At 43.1% G+C, this 16660-nt stretch overlaps 1 protein-coding gene across 1 annotated transcript in view; it reads left to right on the top strand.

The window, feature by feature from the left end:
• The window catches only part of LOC137675745 (repulsive guidance molecule B-like), an 84338-nt gene extending 83268 nt beyond the window's left edge, over positions 1-1070 (top strand). Inside the window, 2 exon segments of the mRNA XM_068421944.1 lie at positions 398-838; positions 840-1070. Of these exon segments, the coding sequence (XP_068278045.1) occupies positions 398-838; positions 840-1070 (672 nt within the window).
• The last annotated feature ends 15590 nt before the right edge of the window (positions 1071-16660 follow it).

Genomic DNA, 16660 nt, shown 5'->3' with positions numbered 1-16660 from the left:
TATAAAGGTTTAAAAGGACAGTTGTAATCTTAAAAGAACAAATAATTGGTTTATGCTTCTGGTTTCTATGTTGGAAGTCACCCTTCAAAGGTATGTTTTGGGGTATTTTTCAGTCTAGTTTTGTTTCTCCATGGGCACATTCTCTAGTACCAGTGGATTGGAAGTATCAAATCTCCCAATTCCTAGGACAAATGTATCCAGGAGCTGTAACCAGTAATTTGACTAGTTGTTCTGGTAATGCATCTCTCGTCTCACTGGTGGTTGTATTGATGATTGTGACTAAACATATCAGTGCTTTTACAGTACTCTAACACAGCTAATCCTGGCAACTCTTCCATTAAGAGAGTTGTGTTTTTTTTCCATGATCACTAACTTTTTTTCTCTTCCCCACCTCCAGATAACTATTATCTTTAAATCATACCGAAACTGTACAGATCAAAAAGTATATCAAGCAGTGACTGATGACTTACCTGCAGCTTTTGTGGATGGCACAACAAGTGGAAGCGATGGGAACACCAAGAGCTTGCGAATTGTGGAAAAAGTTTGTGGCAAGTATGTTGAAATGCATGCAAGGTACATCAGAACCACAGTGTATATATGCCAACTTGGACACTACTTAACGCTGGCCGTTTGCATGCCTCAAGAGTTGGCTACGGCCTATGAGGAGAATCAGGATCTGCAGCTGTGTGTGAATGGTTGCCCTTCAAGTGAATGTATTGATGATAGTGGCCACTTGTCGTTGTCCGTGATGGGGCAGTTACTCTCTCAGGCAGGTGTTACTCATCCCTGGTCGGTGTACACTCGGGAAACTGCCACCACCAAATGTCATGAGAAGATAACTGGTGAAGGACATCTATTTTTACTCATGTGTGTTTGACCTACTCACAACCAGTGATGTCAACTTCACAGCTGCTGCTCACAGTGCCTTGAAGGATGTGGAGGCATTGCACCCCAGAAAAGAGCACTGGCATATCTTTCCCAGAAACAAAAGTGGTGGTGGTGTAGGCAAGGGTAGCAAATTCTTTGTCAGTCCTGGTCTTGTGTGCTTGATCCTTGTTGTTTTATTGTAGGGGGGGGGTTGTCTATAACAAAGTTTTTAGATATATGTATTGTCATAATATATTGAGTAAAGAGGAGTATATATGTATATACCATGTATATGAAGGGATGCTTTGCCTTGGGATACCCACCAGACTGTATATATTGTTACTGTTTTCATGTATGTTGGATGTTGTATCCTTTGTATCTATTTGTTTTGTAGTTGGTGAAATGTTTTATAATGTCCCTGAATAGAAAGAACTTTATTTTTATATATTTCAATATTTATGCATTTATCTGAGTAATTATGCATTATATACATGTACATATACCCAGTGCTCCTGCTTGACTTAACAAAATTTTGTTAATTTATTAACTTGTTTATTTTTCTGTCCTTCCTGTTACTGTAGAGGTCAGCACCTCTCTTCTCCTGTAATGACAATGGTAATTTGTTGGGTTCTCTAGTTAAAACCATTAAGAGTGGGATCTTGTTCTGTCCCTTAAACAAATGGTCCTCCCTTCTTTGGAGGGAGAGTATGAAGCACTTCCTGTTAGCACAGAAAACCATCTTGGATAATTCTGCATCTCCTAAACATAGCATTTATGCTGCAGAGACATGAATCACAGAACCTTCTTTATAATTCTGACATTCTAATTCCATAGCATGAGCTTCAGAAGAAGAAAAGTACTTACACCATCTCTTACAATGCACTGGAGTTTCTCCCTATTTTGTGTGTGGCTGAACTTCCTCATTGGTGCGCTGAACTGAAAGATCTCATGGCTGAAAGCTAGTGGATGAAGCCTAGCATTGCTGCACTGATGCTCATACTTAGTAGGCAGGTACCATTTATTAGTTAACTTTCTCTGTCCGTGGATCCCATGAGTGTGTGTGTCTGTATATGTATACTAGTGTTGAACTGTGAGCCCTTCAAATAAGTAATATTTCAGAAATGTAGTACTTCCTCTAAAAAGTTTTCATTTTCTTGTTTCTGCTGTGGGATTTCTTGAGAAAATGTTATTTGCATGTGTTTGTTCTTGAAGTCTAGCATAGCTAAGAGAGCTTGGTTAATTAATAGAAGTTAATGCCAAACATGGATATTTTGAAGCTCGTGAATGGTCTCTGACGAGAACTTGAGCTTAGGGGAAACACTGATTTTCACAGACACTAGGAATGTCTGTCTTTTAGAAAGCTGCAGATTTTATTTTCATGCGTATAAACCCCACAATGTGTCAGTCCTTGCTAAACCTTTTAGATGTGGTTCATGAATATACAAGTAAGTATATGTTTGTATAAAAGAGTGACTGTGCAGTGTGTAAATACTTTTAAATTATTCTGATAGAAGAATAAAGTTGCCTACTCCACTGAGGAATGTCTCTAATGTGATATTAGTGACCCCTGGTGGGATGCAGAGAAATTGGGTATGTGGGCTGTGCACTGGGCAGGCAATCTATAACCCAAAGCCCCATATTTGTTTTTTAGCCATCACTTGCTGCATAGGAATGTGCTGAATACAATCATTCTACTTCCTTGCGGATGCTTATTTTCCTTTTCTAAATTAGCTGTGTAGTGAAATCTATGATCAGCAGTTGCAAACCAGGACAGTTTATTGAAACCAACAGTGGGAAGCATCCCCTCAGAATCCTGCTTATACACTCTTCCTTTGCAGTATTTACAGAGAGATTTAGAAGAGCTTAGGCACAGTGGGCTGATGTTGCTGTGTTTGTCTTGAGAGATGTTATGAAAATCTTCTTTTAAAGTTACTGGATAACTCTCAAACCAGAAGAAACTTGGGAGAGAAAATTGCTGTAAAACTGAAGAGGAAATTGAGGGATTGAAAGAATAAATAGTACAGAAGAGTCCATACGATTACAGAACTTTGTGTAACAAGATGATGTGCTCAGCATGCATGGGAGTTTTAATATTTCAACTGTAAGGCTCTAATCACTTAGCATGAAGGTAAATTGAAAGTGCCAAAGCTTAAAACAGGTTATATCAGATGCATATCCAGAAAGATAGACCTAATAAACACAACTTAGAATGTTGTTTTGCCTAGGCTTTTGTTACAGCTAGAATTTGGGATGGGGGAACAATCTTAAGTGGTAGATATGTCATTTAAATGCTCTATGGAAACATCTGGCTGTAGGAAGCAAAGGGAGCTTTAAATATATGTGTAATGTGTACAAAAGAAGGCCTTCGTCGCTGTAAGAGCTTACTTTCAAATGTGCTTACTACTGCAAGCTCTGCAGAAGGCAATATAGCATGGTCATTGGCATTTTAATGCAACAACTAATAAGTTATTACTGAAGCTATCTGTTGTCAGCCTTTGTCTTAAAAAAAGTTAGCCAATGCCTTCTATGTTAATGGCTTATTCAAAAGATTATTTTAAATCTCTTCTGTAATATTTCTAACCATTTCTCCTAACCCTGTGCTAATAGAACCTCTTTAACAGCAGATGAGGATAGTTCTCTGTTTTTATAGCTGTGGAGACTGATGACTTCCCCAGGACACATAGGAAGCATGTTACAGAACCGAGCAGACAATACGGTGCTTAATCCTTCATCTTTCTTGTATGTACATATGGCTCCTAAACAAGGGTATGTTAGCAATCGGGAAGAAAACTCATCTACACAAAGCAGATAAGCAGGCACTTCTTTATTGCAGTGCTGGGGACACGGGGGATAGCTCCTCCATACGTGTCCAACCAGACATTAAAATCCATCAGTTTTTATACACTGATTTACATAAAAATGCATAGTACGCTCGCTCTTAAATTTAACCTTTACAACGATTGGTTCCGTTAATTATAACTTCATCAATATTCTTATTCTAAAACAATCATTGGTTAGTTCTACTCTACTGACTGGAAACTATCCCTGATATTCAAATCAGGATAGGAAAGGTAAGGGGGTTTCCAAGCAGCATAACTTGTGTCCGTGACGGTTTCCTTAGTTTCTTAAACAAAACGTAGAAAACTCCAGTATTTCCCTGGTGAGGTTTCTCTGGTTACCTATTTCAAACCTAAGTTACCTATTTTAAACTCAACAGTGCCTATGGTTACCTGTGTGCCTATGGTTACCTATCTCAAACCTAACAGTGCCTATAGTTACCTGTTTCAAATCTGACTCTTCTATATGATAAAATCTTAATTATTTTATCAGAGTATTTGCAACAGTATTGTAAAAGGAAATGGTATGCTCAACTGAATGATACCAAAAATTCTTTTTTTCTTTCTCTCACATTCCACTTCCTGAAAAAACCTGTCTGGAAGAATAATCTGCATAGAGCACCTATGAAGTGGGGCACAACTTGAAAGCAGGGTCTGAGAACAACCTACCATTCTTTCATGTGATTAAGTTAGGGCCCTTCTATATGCAAGCACATCGGTGCATCTCATGTCAAGCAGCTGCTGTCTTGCCAGCAAATAATTCCCCAACTATTTACATTCTCTTACATTAATGTTATGGATGCCTGTATTGGGTTTATGTGGCAAGGTTTTGGTAGCAGGGGGGGCTGCAGGGGTGGCTTCTGTGAGAAGAGATCAGGAGCTACCCCCATGTCAGAGAGAGCCAGCTCCAAGATGGACCTGCCACTGGCCAAAGCTGAACCAATCATCAGCAATGCTGATGGTGCCTCTGTGATAACATATTTAAGAAAGGGTAAATAAACACTGCAGAGCAGCAGCTGGGAGAGAGGAGTGAGAAAAATGTGAGCGAAACAGCCCTGCAGACACCAAGGTCAGTGAAGAAGGAGGGGGAGGAGGTGCTCCAGGTGCCGGAGCAGAGATTCACCTGCAGCCCATGGTGAAGACCATGGTGACACAGGTTGTTCCCCTGCAGCCCATGAAGGTTAACAATGGAGCAGATATCCACCTGCAGCCCATGGAGGACCCCATGCCAGAGCAGGTGGATGTGCCCTGAAGGAAGCTGTGACCCTGTGGAGAGCCCACACAGGAGCAGGCTTTCTGGCAGGAACTGTGGCCCCTGGGGGACCCATGCTGGAGCAGTCTGTTCTTGATGGACTGTACCCTGCAGAAAGGACCCACGCTGGAATAGTTCATGAAGGACTGCAGCCCATGGGAGACCCCACGCTGGATGGGGTCTTATGGGTCCCTTCAACTCAAGATATTCTATGGAGCAGGGGAACAGTGTTAGGAGGAAGAAGCAGCAGAGAAGAACTGTTATGAACTGACTGCAACCCTCATTCCCCATCCCCCCCTTCTCCACTCATGGAGGGAGGAGGTAAAAGAATTGGGAATGAAGTTGAGCCTGGGAAGAAGGGATGGTGGGGGGCAAGGTGTTTTTAGTTTTGTTTTTATTTCTTGCTATTGTATTCTATTATTAATTGGCAATAAATGAAATTAATTTCCCCAAGTCGAGTATGTTTTGCCTGTGATGGTAATTGCTGAAGGATCTCCCTGTCCTTATCTCGACCCATGAGCTTCTCCATCTTATTTTCTCCCTGTTTTGCTGAGGAGGGGGAATGAGAGCAGCTTGGTGGGCATCTGGCAGACAGCCAAGGTTAACCCACCACAATATTGTGCATTTGTTTTATGGTTTTTTTGAGGATGTGAGAGTGGCTATTTATTTATTTTACCCCTAAATTAAACAAGCATCAAGCATTGCAAGATTTGCACCACCTAATGAGTGTTTTATTAGGGGACGTGTTTAGGAAAAAAAAACAAGTGGCTTGTTTGTTTTCTCTCTTTTATCAGACAGTGCAATTTCAAATCATGTGCTCATTTTCTTCATATAAGTACGTCTGGGGTGTTTTACATTGAAGTTTTCATGATTTGGGTTATTTTAATTCTCATCTATGTCTTGAGTGATAAACAGTATTTTTTTGTCTTTCTCTATTCTAGGTATTAAAAAATGCTATCTACATAATGCCTAGACATGACTAGTAATGATTCAATTTGTTTTAAAAGCTATTCAGTGCTGTTTACAAGATAAACTTTCTCATTATATTCAAAATGAACGAAATGTCAATGTTGTTCATTAGATTTTATTCTTCTTATTAATTAGCTTGTTTTGAAGAGCAACATAGCCACAGATCAAATACAAGTATGCAGGTAAATTTATTGTGATGTTGATGATCTGATTCAGAGTTCTTTTAATCTGTTTGTAAATTACACTTCATTGAAATTAAAAGCTTCTGATTAGTAAATCAAATGAAAATTAAGATTGATTACAGAGTTTGGATACATGCAGGGGTAATCTAAACCATTCTATGAATCTATTATTCTATGAATCCTCAGAGCTGATAACTACGTATAAAAGGAACTTAATGTGTAGTATTTGGAGTTTCAGTAATTTCTATTTATAGGAATTATTTTCATAAGTATTGCTGTTTTAAAGCTTAATTTCCACTTGTTTGTACATCATAACAGTAGGAAAATAATCAATTAAAAATACAAAGTGCATACTTTCAGTCGATTTTAGTATATGCTGAAGGCTGCATTTACAAAAGATTTTAAATGCCTAGTCGGTGTGTGAAGTGTTTAAATCCAGAATTGAGATTCACAGTATAGGCTTATCAGCTTAAACCCAGAGGTTCCTCTCGGATCTCTACCTCTCTCACTATTAATCCAGTAAAATCCCCCAAGGAATCTGTATTTTTGCTGTTGGGGAGAGAAAAAAACTAAGTCATGAGGGTGGTGCCTGCAGATTCACAAATCAATCATTCATCTACCCAGTTTACCTGCAGGATATTTTTGGCAGGTATTCTAGCAGATTAGTCCTCAAGTCTGCCACAGATGATGGTAAGAATTATTTATAGTGCAGTAGTTTAAGTATTCTGCAGGAGCTTGGGAGAGGCAAGTTAAAATGCCTCCTGCCTGTGCAGAGATTTGCTCTTTCACATCTTGAGAGTGCCAGTGCCCTAACTGGGAGGTATTCTCACATAAAAGCCATTCTGCTTTGTTAGAAAGTGATAGCCTTATCCAAATAAGGTCTTAGGTGCCTTGAAAGAGGTTGGACTTTACCTTGTAGAGTTATTGTTTCAGCTAAATGCAGTAAACTAAACGTATGCCTCTTCTGTAGTTAGTGGAGTCAGAGGCACTATTTTAGGCTGGGATGAATTGTCTTCTGGAGGTGCATATTGATCTCCTTCACTGGAGAGGGAACCCAGACATCTAATTTTTACATAACTAAAGTCAGATGAAGTGAATCCAGGCCTGATGGCTAAATTTAAAATTCCAACCTAGGTTCTTCCTCAGGGACTACCTGCATTTACTAGAGACAAGCCAGCTGACCCAGGTGTTTCCTGCACAGCACCACACCTGTTTCCGACCCAGGCCTGACTGATGGAAATCTCTTGGCCTCTGAAAGCCTCACCACATCTGATCTCCTTGGCCTGGTCTGAACACTGAAACTTTCAACACCTGATTTCTCTTTAAAATATACTTGGAGAAGGCAGCAAAGCTACCCCAGCCTGAGCCCTTCTCCCCTCCCTCTGTGAAAAAAAAAAAAAAAAAAAAAAAAAAAAAAAAAAAAAAACACCCACAAAAAAAAAGACAAAAAAAAACCAAACAAAAAAGCAGGAGTCAGGGAACAAAGAGGAAAAAAGAGATTGTAAGTGGGATTATAGTGGGTAAGGCATATAACATTAATTTTGGCCTTTAATACCCAGAGTGTTTGCATTTTCTAATGAATGACACAAGTTATATAATATATGCCTTTGCATAGGAACCAGGGCTGTGTTTTCTAATAAGTGTGTTTTATCTTTTAGGCTGTCCTTTGGTGTGTCCTTTGCTAGCTCTGTGCATTTTGCAGTCCTGTACTATACAAGTGTTTTATAGAAAGCAGAACAGTTATAACAGGTGAGCTTGCCAAAGTCAGCCCCTTAAATACCCTATAGCCAAACAATCAAGGTATTTCCCTAGAAAGTAAGAGATCCATGTTTGTTACAATTCCCACTCTAAATTATGTAAAGGAGATGTTTAAACAAAGGTTTCCTGCCTTCTCAGATGCCTGCAATAACTACTATGCTATTGGGTATTTAAACTCCTGGCAGTGGCCAATGAAAGCAAAAGCTGCTTCCTTATTTGTGAGCTGTGCTGGAGGAGAGTACTGCTTCTGAACTGGAGTTGTAAAAATCCTGTGAGAATTTTACTGCAGTATTTTTGTACTGGGTCTGTCTGGAATATGTTAAGGGATGTTAAGAACAGCAGTGGCTGCAGCCTCCAGAAACTCTGGCCTGGGATTCTCTCCTACTTGGCTGCTAGAGCCCAGTCTGCTGTGCATGGGGATGCAGGACCTCTGCCCAGGCTGAGGGATATGTGGCTGTCACTTTCCCATTTGCAGGTTCAACCAGTAGTAAAGCTGAGCACATACTGCAGAGATATGCACACAGGACACTGATGTGGCTGGCTATGCAGACTGCTGCTGGCAAGGTACTGCCTTCAACAGCACCTACATATAAGACTCACATAAAACATAAACAGACAAGTCCCCTTTTTCCTCTTTGACTGGTAGAGATAGGAGGTCACTAGTGAATGCTCACATGCATTGTTCTCTAGAGTCAAAAGCACATGCATATTTGTGGATCTCCTGAGTACCGGCATGGCTCCCTCTGTCTGCCTGGTACCCTTGCCCAGATCCCAAGCCCTCTTACCTGCTTAATGGATTCCCTACTCACCAGCTAGTCCAGCTTAATGCTCACTAGCAAACACAAGCACTTGCACACTCGTCCCATGGGCACTCCACACTCACAAGTCCCCCTCCTACTCATTGGCTAGTCCAGATGTGTGGACGACTTTCTAGAGGATAGAGGACATGGAAAAATACTAGAGCTGTATCAGCAGGGTTTGGGGTCATCACGAGACAATCTGGTAAACAAGTTTGAGGAACTTGGTATTTAGCAAGATCTCTAGCGGATGTGGGAGACGGAAAACAGGAGCAGATTGCGAGACTGCCTGGCGCCTCTACCAAGACAGCTGGACAGCAACAATGATCCAATCATATAATTGCTACGGCTTGTAAGCTTATAGAAATAACCAATCAGGAATAGCCACATAGCTTCGTGCCTTGCTTTTACAGTATAAATATACACTGTGTAACCGAATAAAGTTGGAACATTCACGATAACTCCATGAGTGCAGTGTTTGATTCTCGCTCACCGCAACATCTGGCGCCCGAACAGGGACAACGAGAGCCGTGCCCTAGAGACGCATATCGGCGTTGAAGGAGCAGAGCCCGCCGTCCTTACATTTCAGGTAAGGCTGGGCTGTCCTTGCGGTAGAGGGATACTGTTAGCCGGCTAAGTTCTATTACGAAAAATGGAGGCGGAATTTGCCGCCGCAGAACGGCTCTTACTTGCTATTCTCTCAAAGAGAGGTGAAGCCGTTACGGATAAGCTGTTAAAAAAGCTGATTACATGGGCACGAGACCATGGACATTTTAAGCAGCCTCCAGTGTTGTTTTCAAGGGATGAGTGGAGAGCTGTGGGGGACGCTATGTGGCAACTCACTATCGACGATAAAGATAAGCACATTAAGGAATTGAAAGTACCTTGGCGTATAGTGATCAATGCATTAGATGCTATGAAGGCTGAGACAACGGTTGCGGCAGCTGCTGTGCAGGCACTCTCGCCAGTGGTGACAAAGCAACCTGATGCTAACGTTGGTTCTGGTAGTCCTCTGCCTTCTCCGCCGTGTTTTGCATTCCCAGTGCAGACTGATTGCCCGCTTCCAATTAAGGGCCGCAAAGGGACTCCTTGTAACTCCGTTTCTGAACTTTTGAATACTCGTGTAACCGCCCCGGTGCCGTTACCTGCAGTGTTACCCCCTTTGCCGGACACTAATGTTACACCATCGGCACCCCCTCCTTCTGTTGAATTGAGGGAACAAGAACAGGGAGGACCCAGTTGCCGTCCACCCTCTCCAGCTTCAGTTCCGCTTCCAAAAGACTCTGACGGGATAGATGAAGGAGAGGCCAGTGCAGCGACTAGTGCTGACACACTGAACCTACAATTGCTGCAAAATAGGATGGAAGACCTGGAGCTACGGAGCCAGGCGTCGTTGGCTCGTGTTGAACAACTGATACAGGGCATTCCTCAGCTAAATTCTGAGTCGACCACTCCGTCCCTATCCCCTTTACATGCTGTTATAAAAGGGGGGGCGGCGAAAGGGGGAGGGGTGGGGGGAGGGGTGAAGCCGAAGCGATGGAGCGGGATGGTACGCGATGCTATTATAGAAGGGGGATGGACACCTGAAATGTTGGCATGTCCTATTGTGTTGAACGATCGGGGTGACCATGTGTATGCGAAACATGAGTGGAAAGTTATACAACAAGCCATTAAGACAATTAGAGAAAACGGTCTAAAGTCTGAAACAAGTCGAGCCATGTTAAAATGGCTTCACACATATGAACCCATTATTCCTGTCGACTGTGATGAGCTTGCACGAATGTTATTGACCCCATCTCAGCATCTTTTGTGGTTTCGTGAATGGGCACGGTTGGGTAGAGAATTACAGAACCGACCCCGAGCAGAAGATGATCCCTTGGCTGGGTTGCATGCTGATATGATTACAGGGACTGGGCTATATAGTGCCATGGAAGAGCAATTACGATATCCTCCTTATTTAATTGATATAGTAGTGGATGCAGCGTTACGAGCATATGATGCCGTACCTGACGGAGATACCCCTCCTTCTTTTACTAGTGTCCGACAGGGGTTAACCGAGCCATATTCACATTTTATTGACCGGTTACATGCCGCAATTCGAAATTCTTCTCAGTTACCTAATGACAATAAGGAAAGTATGTTTCGATTATTGGCTTTTGAAAACGCTAATGCAAAAACGAAGGCGGTGCTAGCCACCCTCCCTAAAACGGCAGATGTACCCGATATGACTGAATTGGCATTGCGGGCTGAGCAGGGTGCACAAGCAAAACATATAGCGGGGGCGGTAGAAGCCGCCATGGCACCAACTACATCTATAATTGCGGCTGCAGTACAACAATTGTCCCGACGTACAAAACCAAAGGGCACATCAGACCGCATCTTGTGTTATCGATGCGGAAAGGGAGGTCATTTCAGAAAGGCATGTCATGTGTCGGTATGGTGTGACAACTGTCAAAAGGACAACCACGCTACGGCCGTGTGTAGGGGTTCAAAAAACTTTCCGCGGAGCGCGGGCCCTCGCGCGCAGACACAAATAGGGGCTGCGCAACTCACATTCCCAGCAACCAATTCAGCGGCGGCCCCGCAACACGAGGCAGCTTGGGAATCGATTTGGAAGCAGCAGCAACAGTAACCTTGTTAACTACCAGCCCCATTAAGATTCCCACTACCACCTATGGACCGTTAACACCTGACAAATCCGTTGGTGCTTTATTGATTGGCCGGTCTTCCAGCGGAATAAATGGATTAATTGTGTTACCTGGGGTGATTGATGCCGATTATATGGGGCAAATAATGATCATTGCATATGCTTTACAACCACCTCTGACGGTAGAAAAGGGAATGCGAGTTGCTCAGCTTGTTTTTTGGGAACGGCACATTAAGACGCCAAGTGCCTTAAGTAACGATAGAGGTGATAAGGCCTTCGGATCTACTGGCAATCAGTTAGTTAATTTGGTACAAAAGATGCAACAGCGACCAATAATTCAACTACGGGTGGAGTTCCAGGGACATGGATATACAATTCCAGTCATGTGTGACACTGGGGCAGATGTGACAATCTTATCTCGGAAAAGTTGGCCCACAAAATGGCCTCTACAACAGACCCTAGATTCAGTACATGGTGTGGGTGGAGGGGGAATACCCATGCAAGCCCAAAAACCGGTGTGCTTAATTCTACCTGAGGGTCAGGCTGTCACTTTACGCCCTTATGTAATGGCGCTACCCGGCAATTTACAAGGGTTGCTTGGTAGGGATGCACTATCCCAAATGGGAGCAACAATTTGTATCCCAACGCCAAATTTAGCCTGAAGGTCACTGTTGAGACGCCACCCATACCAGCTATTCAGTGGAAAACAAATGAACCAGTGTGGGTTGAACAGTGGCCATTATCTCAAGAGCGTCAAAAAATAGCTGCTCAGTTGGTAGAGGAGCAGTTAACAGCGGGCCATATACAACCTTCTATTAGTCCCTGGAACACCCCTATCTTTGTTATCCCAAAAAAGTCTGGCAAATGGCGCTTGTTGCATGACCTGCGAGCAGTGAATGAGCAGATGATAGCCATGGGGGCATTACAACCTGGTTTACCCTTAGCAACAATGTTACCTGAAAATTGGCATTTGTTAATTATTGATCTAAAAGATTGTTTTTTCACCATTCCTTTACAATCACGAGACACTTGTCGCTTTGCCTTTACTTTGCGCAGTACTAACCATGGGGAACCGGACAAAAGATATGAGTGGGTGGTTCTCCCCCAGGGTATGAAAAACAGTCCGACTATGTGTCAAATGTATGTGGCGTGGGCGTTACAACCTTTGCGAGAAAAGCATGAAGACTGGATTATTTATCATTATATGGACGATATTTTGTTTTGTTCCGCCTTCCCTTTCGTAGACCAGGACGTTCAGACTATTACTCAGATCTTTCGTCTTCGAGGTTTACAGGTGGCACCTGAAAAGATACAACGAGACACCCCCTGGACATATCTTGGATGGAAAATCACAGAGAAGGAAGTGAGACCTTTACGGCCGATATTGATACCACCTATCAAAACCCTAGCGGATGTGCAGAAACTTGCAGGTGACCTACAGTGGTTGCGCCCAATTACGGGCCTCACAAATAATGAGTTACAGCCCATTACTGCGCTGTTGCGGGGCACAGATCCCTCGCGACATATTGAGTGGACACCTGAACTCCAATCTCACTGTGCCTCTGTGGGTGATAAGGTCCTTCATGCATTTGCCGATCGACGTCACCCTAATCTACCATTGTTATTGGCCTGCTGTTCCTTAACACAGAACCCTTGTGCTTTGCTCTTGCAGGTTCCTAAAGAAAAAGGGGGAGTGCGCATATTAGAATGGGTGTTCCCACCTCAGACACCCTCCAAAAGTCTTTTTACGCCCTCTGATGTTTTTGCTTTGTTAATTATCAAAGGCCGGAAGCGATGTGTTGATGTGGCAGGGCAAGAACCCGATGAAGTCTGGGCGGCGATCCAGACGCAGCCGTTACTGGAGTGGGTTATTGCTCAATCCACAGCAATACAGCTTGCCCTGGAGGGTTATACAGGACCTGTACGAGCCCGGCAATTATGTGATGCTCGCCTACAGACCATTGTACAAAATGTGTGGCGACCAAGAGAATATGTGCAGGAGAAACCTATTGAAGGCGCTCTCACGGTTTTTACAGATGCTGGCCGTCGAACAAAGAGAGCTGCTTGCGTTTGGCAGGAGGATGGCAAATGGGTGCATCACGTAATTCAGGGCACTAATGCGGACTCCCTTCAGACATTGGAGCTAACAGCCATAGTATGGGCCTTAGAGACCTGGAAGACCAGTGCTATAAACGTGGTTACTGACTCACAATACGCGGTGGGGGTGGTAAAACGCATTGCAGAGGCAATAATCAAACCAGGAAAAAGGGAACGGTTGTTAGATCTGTTTTTGCATGTACAGAAGGTAATGTTACAACGTCAGCAAACCTGCTGTATCCTCCATATTCGCAGCCATATGCTTAGCATAGGTCTTGGGGAAGGAAATGAGCGAGCGGATCGCTTAGTGGCTATGGGCCATCAAGGACCTGTAGATCAGTTCCAAGCAGCACGAGTCAGTCACTCCATGTTTCACCAGAATGCTAAAGCATTGCAACGAACCTTTCGCCTACCCCTTGTTGATGCTCAAGGAATAATTAAAGCCTGTGACACCTGTAGTCGACATAGTGGTCCGTTGGGAGTCGGGGTTAATCCCCGAGGACTCAAATCTTGTGAAATATGGCAGATGGACGTTACTCATTATCCTAGCTTTGGGCGTCTGCGGTATATTCATGTGACCGTAGATACATTCTCACACATGATATGGGCAACACCGCAGGCAGGGGAGAAAGCTGTACATGTTATTCGGCACTTGTTAGCGTGCTTTGCTGTTATGGGAGTACCACTCACCCTTCAAACAGACAATGGCCCAGCTTATGTAAGTAAAAAGGTAAAGCAGTTTTTACAGACATGGGGTGTGACCCTAATCACAGGAATTCCTCACAATCCTACAGGTCAGGCTATCATAGAAAGGACGCATCAGACATTGAAAACATATCTAGAAAAACAACAGGAGGTTAATGTAACCGACCCCTCAACCAGGTTATCTAAGGTATTATTCACTCTGAATTTTTTAAACATCACTGAACAGCGACACTTACCGGCAGTGCTGTTACACTTTGGTAAGCATGAAATTTCGAATACTTCAGAGGTACTGGTGGAGTATAAAGATCCTGTCTCTGGTGTCTGGAAAGGACCTGTGCAACTCATATTTACCGGTAGAGGCTATTCTTGTGTTTCAACAGGGGAAGGACCCCACTGGATTCCTTCCAAGTGGACTCGAGCTGTAAACAACAAACCGTAATCTGGCGACAGCTATCGAGTGTCCGGTCTGCGAACATTGTCATCCATGGATCCTTGTGGAATGTGAAGGTTGCAAGTCGCAGTGGTGGAAACGTAGTAACCAAGCTACCCGGTGGTGTCAAGCATGTTATAATCAACAGTTAGATGTCATAAGAATCCTAAAGGTTACAGGCCACGTGGACACAGACTCTGAGTCTTGGATATACTACCAACAACAGTGGGTTAATTGGATAAGGGAACAGAATCGGGAATTTTATGTTATTTCAAGTGAATGTAGTAAAAGCAACCTGGTTCCACATATTTGGAGTATACAGCCTGAAAGGTGGGATCGAGTAAAACGCTATTGCGCTGTTCGCTTTGCATGGAAAAAATTCCAGGGTAAAGTACATAGAAAAGAATTAGAGTATTATAAACAAGCATGTTTAGGTTAACAGCTCTGATTTTTAGCTTATGCTATGCTTTTGCCTATTTACCTGCTCAACCAAAGCAAAACATTTGGATTACCTTAGCTAACATGACAGGACAAGATGCAATTTGTTTATCCATGGCTTCACCAAGTAACCCTTTTAGCACATGCTTAGTAGGAGTACCCGATGTGGAATGGCCTTGCCCACCACCACCCGTAGCGGACTTGTGTAGCAAGTATGTAGATAACTGGGATGGAATTGTGCCACGTCTACCACAGGCACCTTTAGAGCCTCAGGAATTGGAAATATTAGGATCCTTGAAGGCAGATCATTGTGTGATGTTTAACTATATATCAGTACAACACAGCCAGAATTTTACGGTCACTGTTAATGCAACAAGTGTTTATTATCAAAATACCTCTATTTGGTGCAATTATACATCGAACAATATTTCTCGGTCAAGCACCACACCTATCGCCTTGCCCCCGGGATTATTTTTGATTTGTGGTGATCGGGCATGGCCCGGAATCCCTTCTCACTTAAGGGGAGGGCCATGTACAATTGGAAGGCTTACATTGTTGACGGCAAACAATTCGATGATTTTGAATATAACTCGACGGCATAGGCGACAAAAACGGAGTAGTCATGCTTTTACCAAAGATTGTGACTCAAACGCAGACTTTTGGTCACTAGAACAGCGCGTGGCAGCCTCCTTTTTGGCCCCAGGAGTTGCTGCAGCACAAGCGTTGGCGACATTAAACAAATTGGGCTGTTGGTTGGCAAAGCAAACAAATGCTACCTCATCGGCATTATCTGAGTTACTCCTTGATGCCGATTCAGTGCGCCATGCTACATTACAAAACCGGGCTGCAATTGATTTTCTATTACTGGCCCATGGTCATGGATGCCAAGATTTCGATGGCATGTGTTGCATGAATTTATCCAGTCATTCTAAATCTATTCATGCACATATCCAAGAATTAAAACAGTTGACCAAACAGCTGCAAGAAAATTCTGGCTGGGGATTAGAAGACTGGTTACGCTCATTAGGATTTGGGCCATGGATAACGTCGCTTATAAAATTAATATTAATAGGATGCTTAGTTTGTTGTGCATTATTAATCATGTTACCTTGTTTTTGTGCTTGTTTGCAACGGATGATTAACAATACAGTACAAGTAATGTTTAAACAGACGCTCCTCGTAGCTAAAGAAAAAGGGGGAATTGTGGACGACTTTCTAGAGGATAGAGGACATGGAAAAATACTAGAGCTGTATCAGCAGGGTTTGGGGTCATCACGAGACAATCTGGTAAACAAGTTTGAGGAACTTGGTATTTAGCAAGATCTCTAGCGGATGTGGGAGACGGAAAACAGGAGCAGATTGCGAGACTGCCTGGCGCCTCTACCAAGACAGCTGGACAGCAACAATGATCCAATCATATAATTGCTACGGCTTGTAAGCTTATAGAAATAACCAATCAGGAATAGCCACATAGCTTCGTGCCTTGCTTTTACAGTATAAATATACACTGTGTAACCGAATAAAGTTGGAACATTCACGATAACTCCATGAGTGCAGTGTTTGATTCTCGCTCACCGCAACACAGATGGAAGTTTGCTAGTGACTGACATGCACATACCCCCACACACCAGGTTTGGGGAAGATACAGGCACTCAGCTTCCCCCCAGCAGCTGGCACCAGT

This window comes from Nyctibius grandis, chromosome W (genome assembly GCF_013368605.1).
Source record: "Nyctibius grandis isolate bNycGra1 chromosome W, bNycGra1.pri, whole genome shotgun sequence".
NCBI classification, from domain to species: Eukaryota; Metazoa; Chordata; class Aves; order Nyctibiiformes; family Nyctibiidae; genus Nyctibius; species Nyctibius grandis.
The sequence above is the reverse complement of the archived record's forward strand: the minus strand, read 5'-3'. Positions and strand labels throughout refer to the sequence as shown.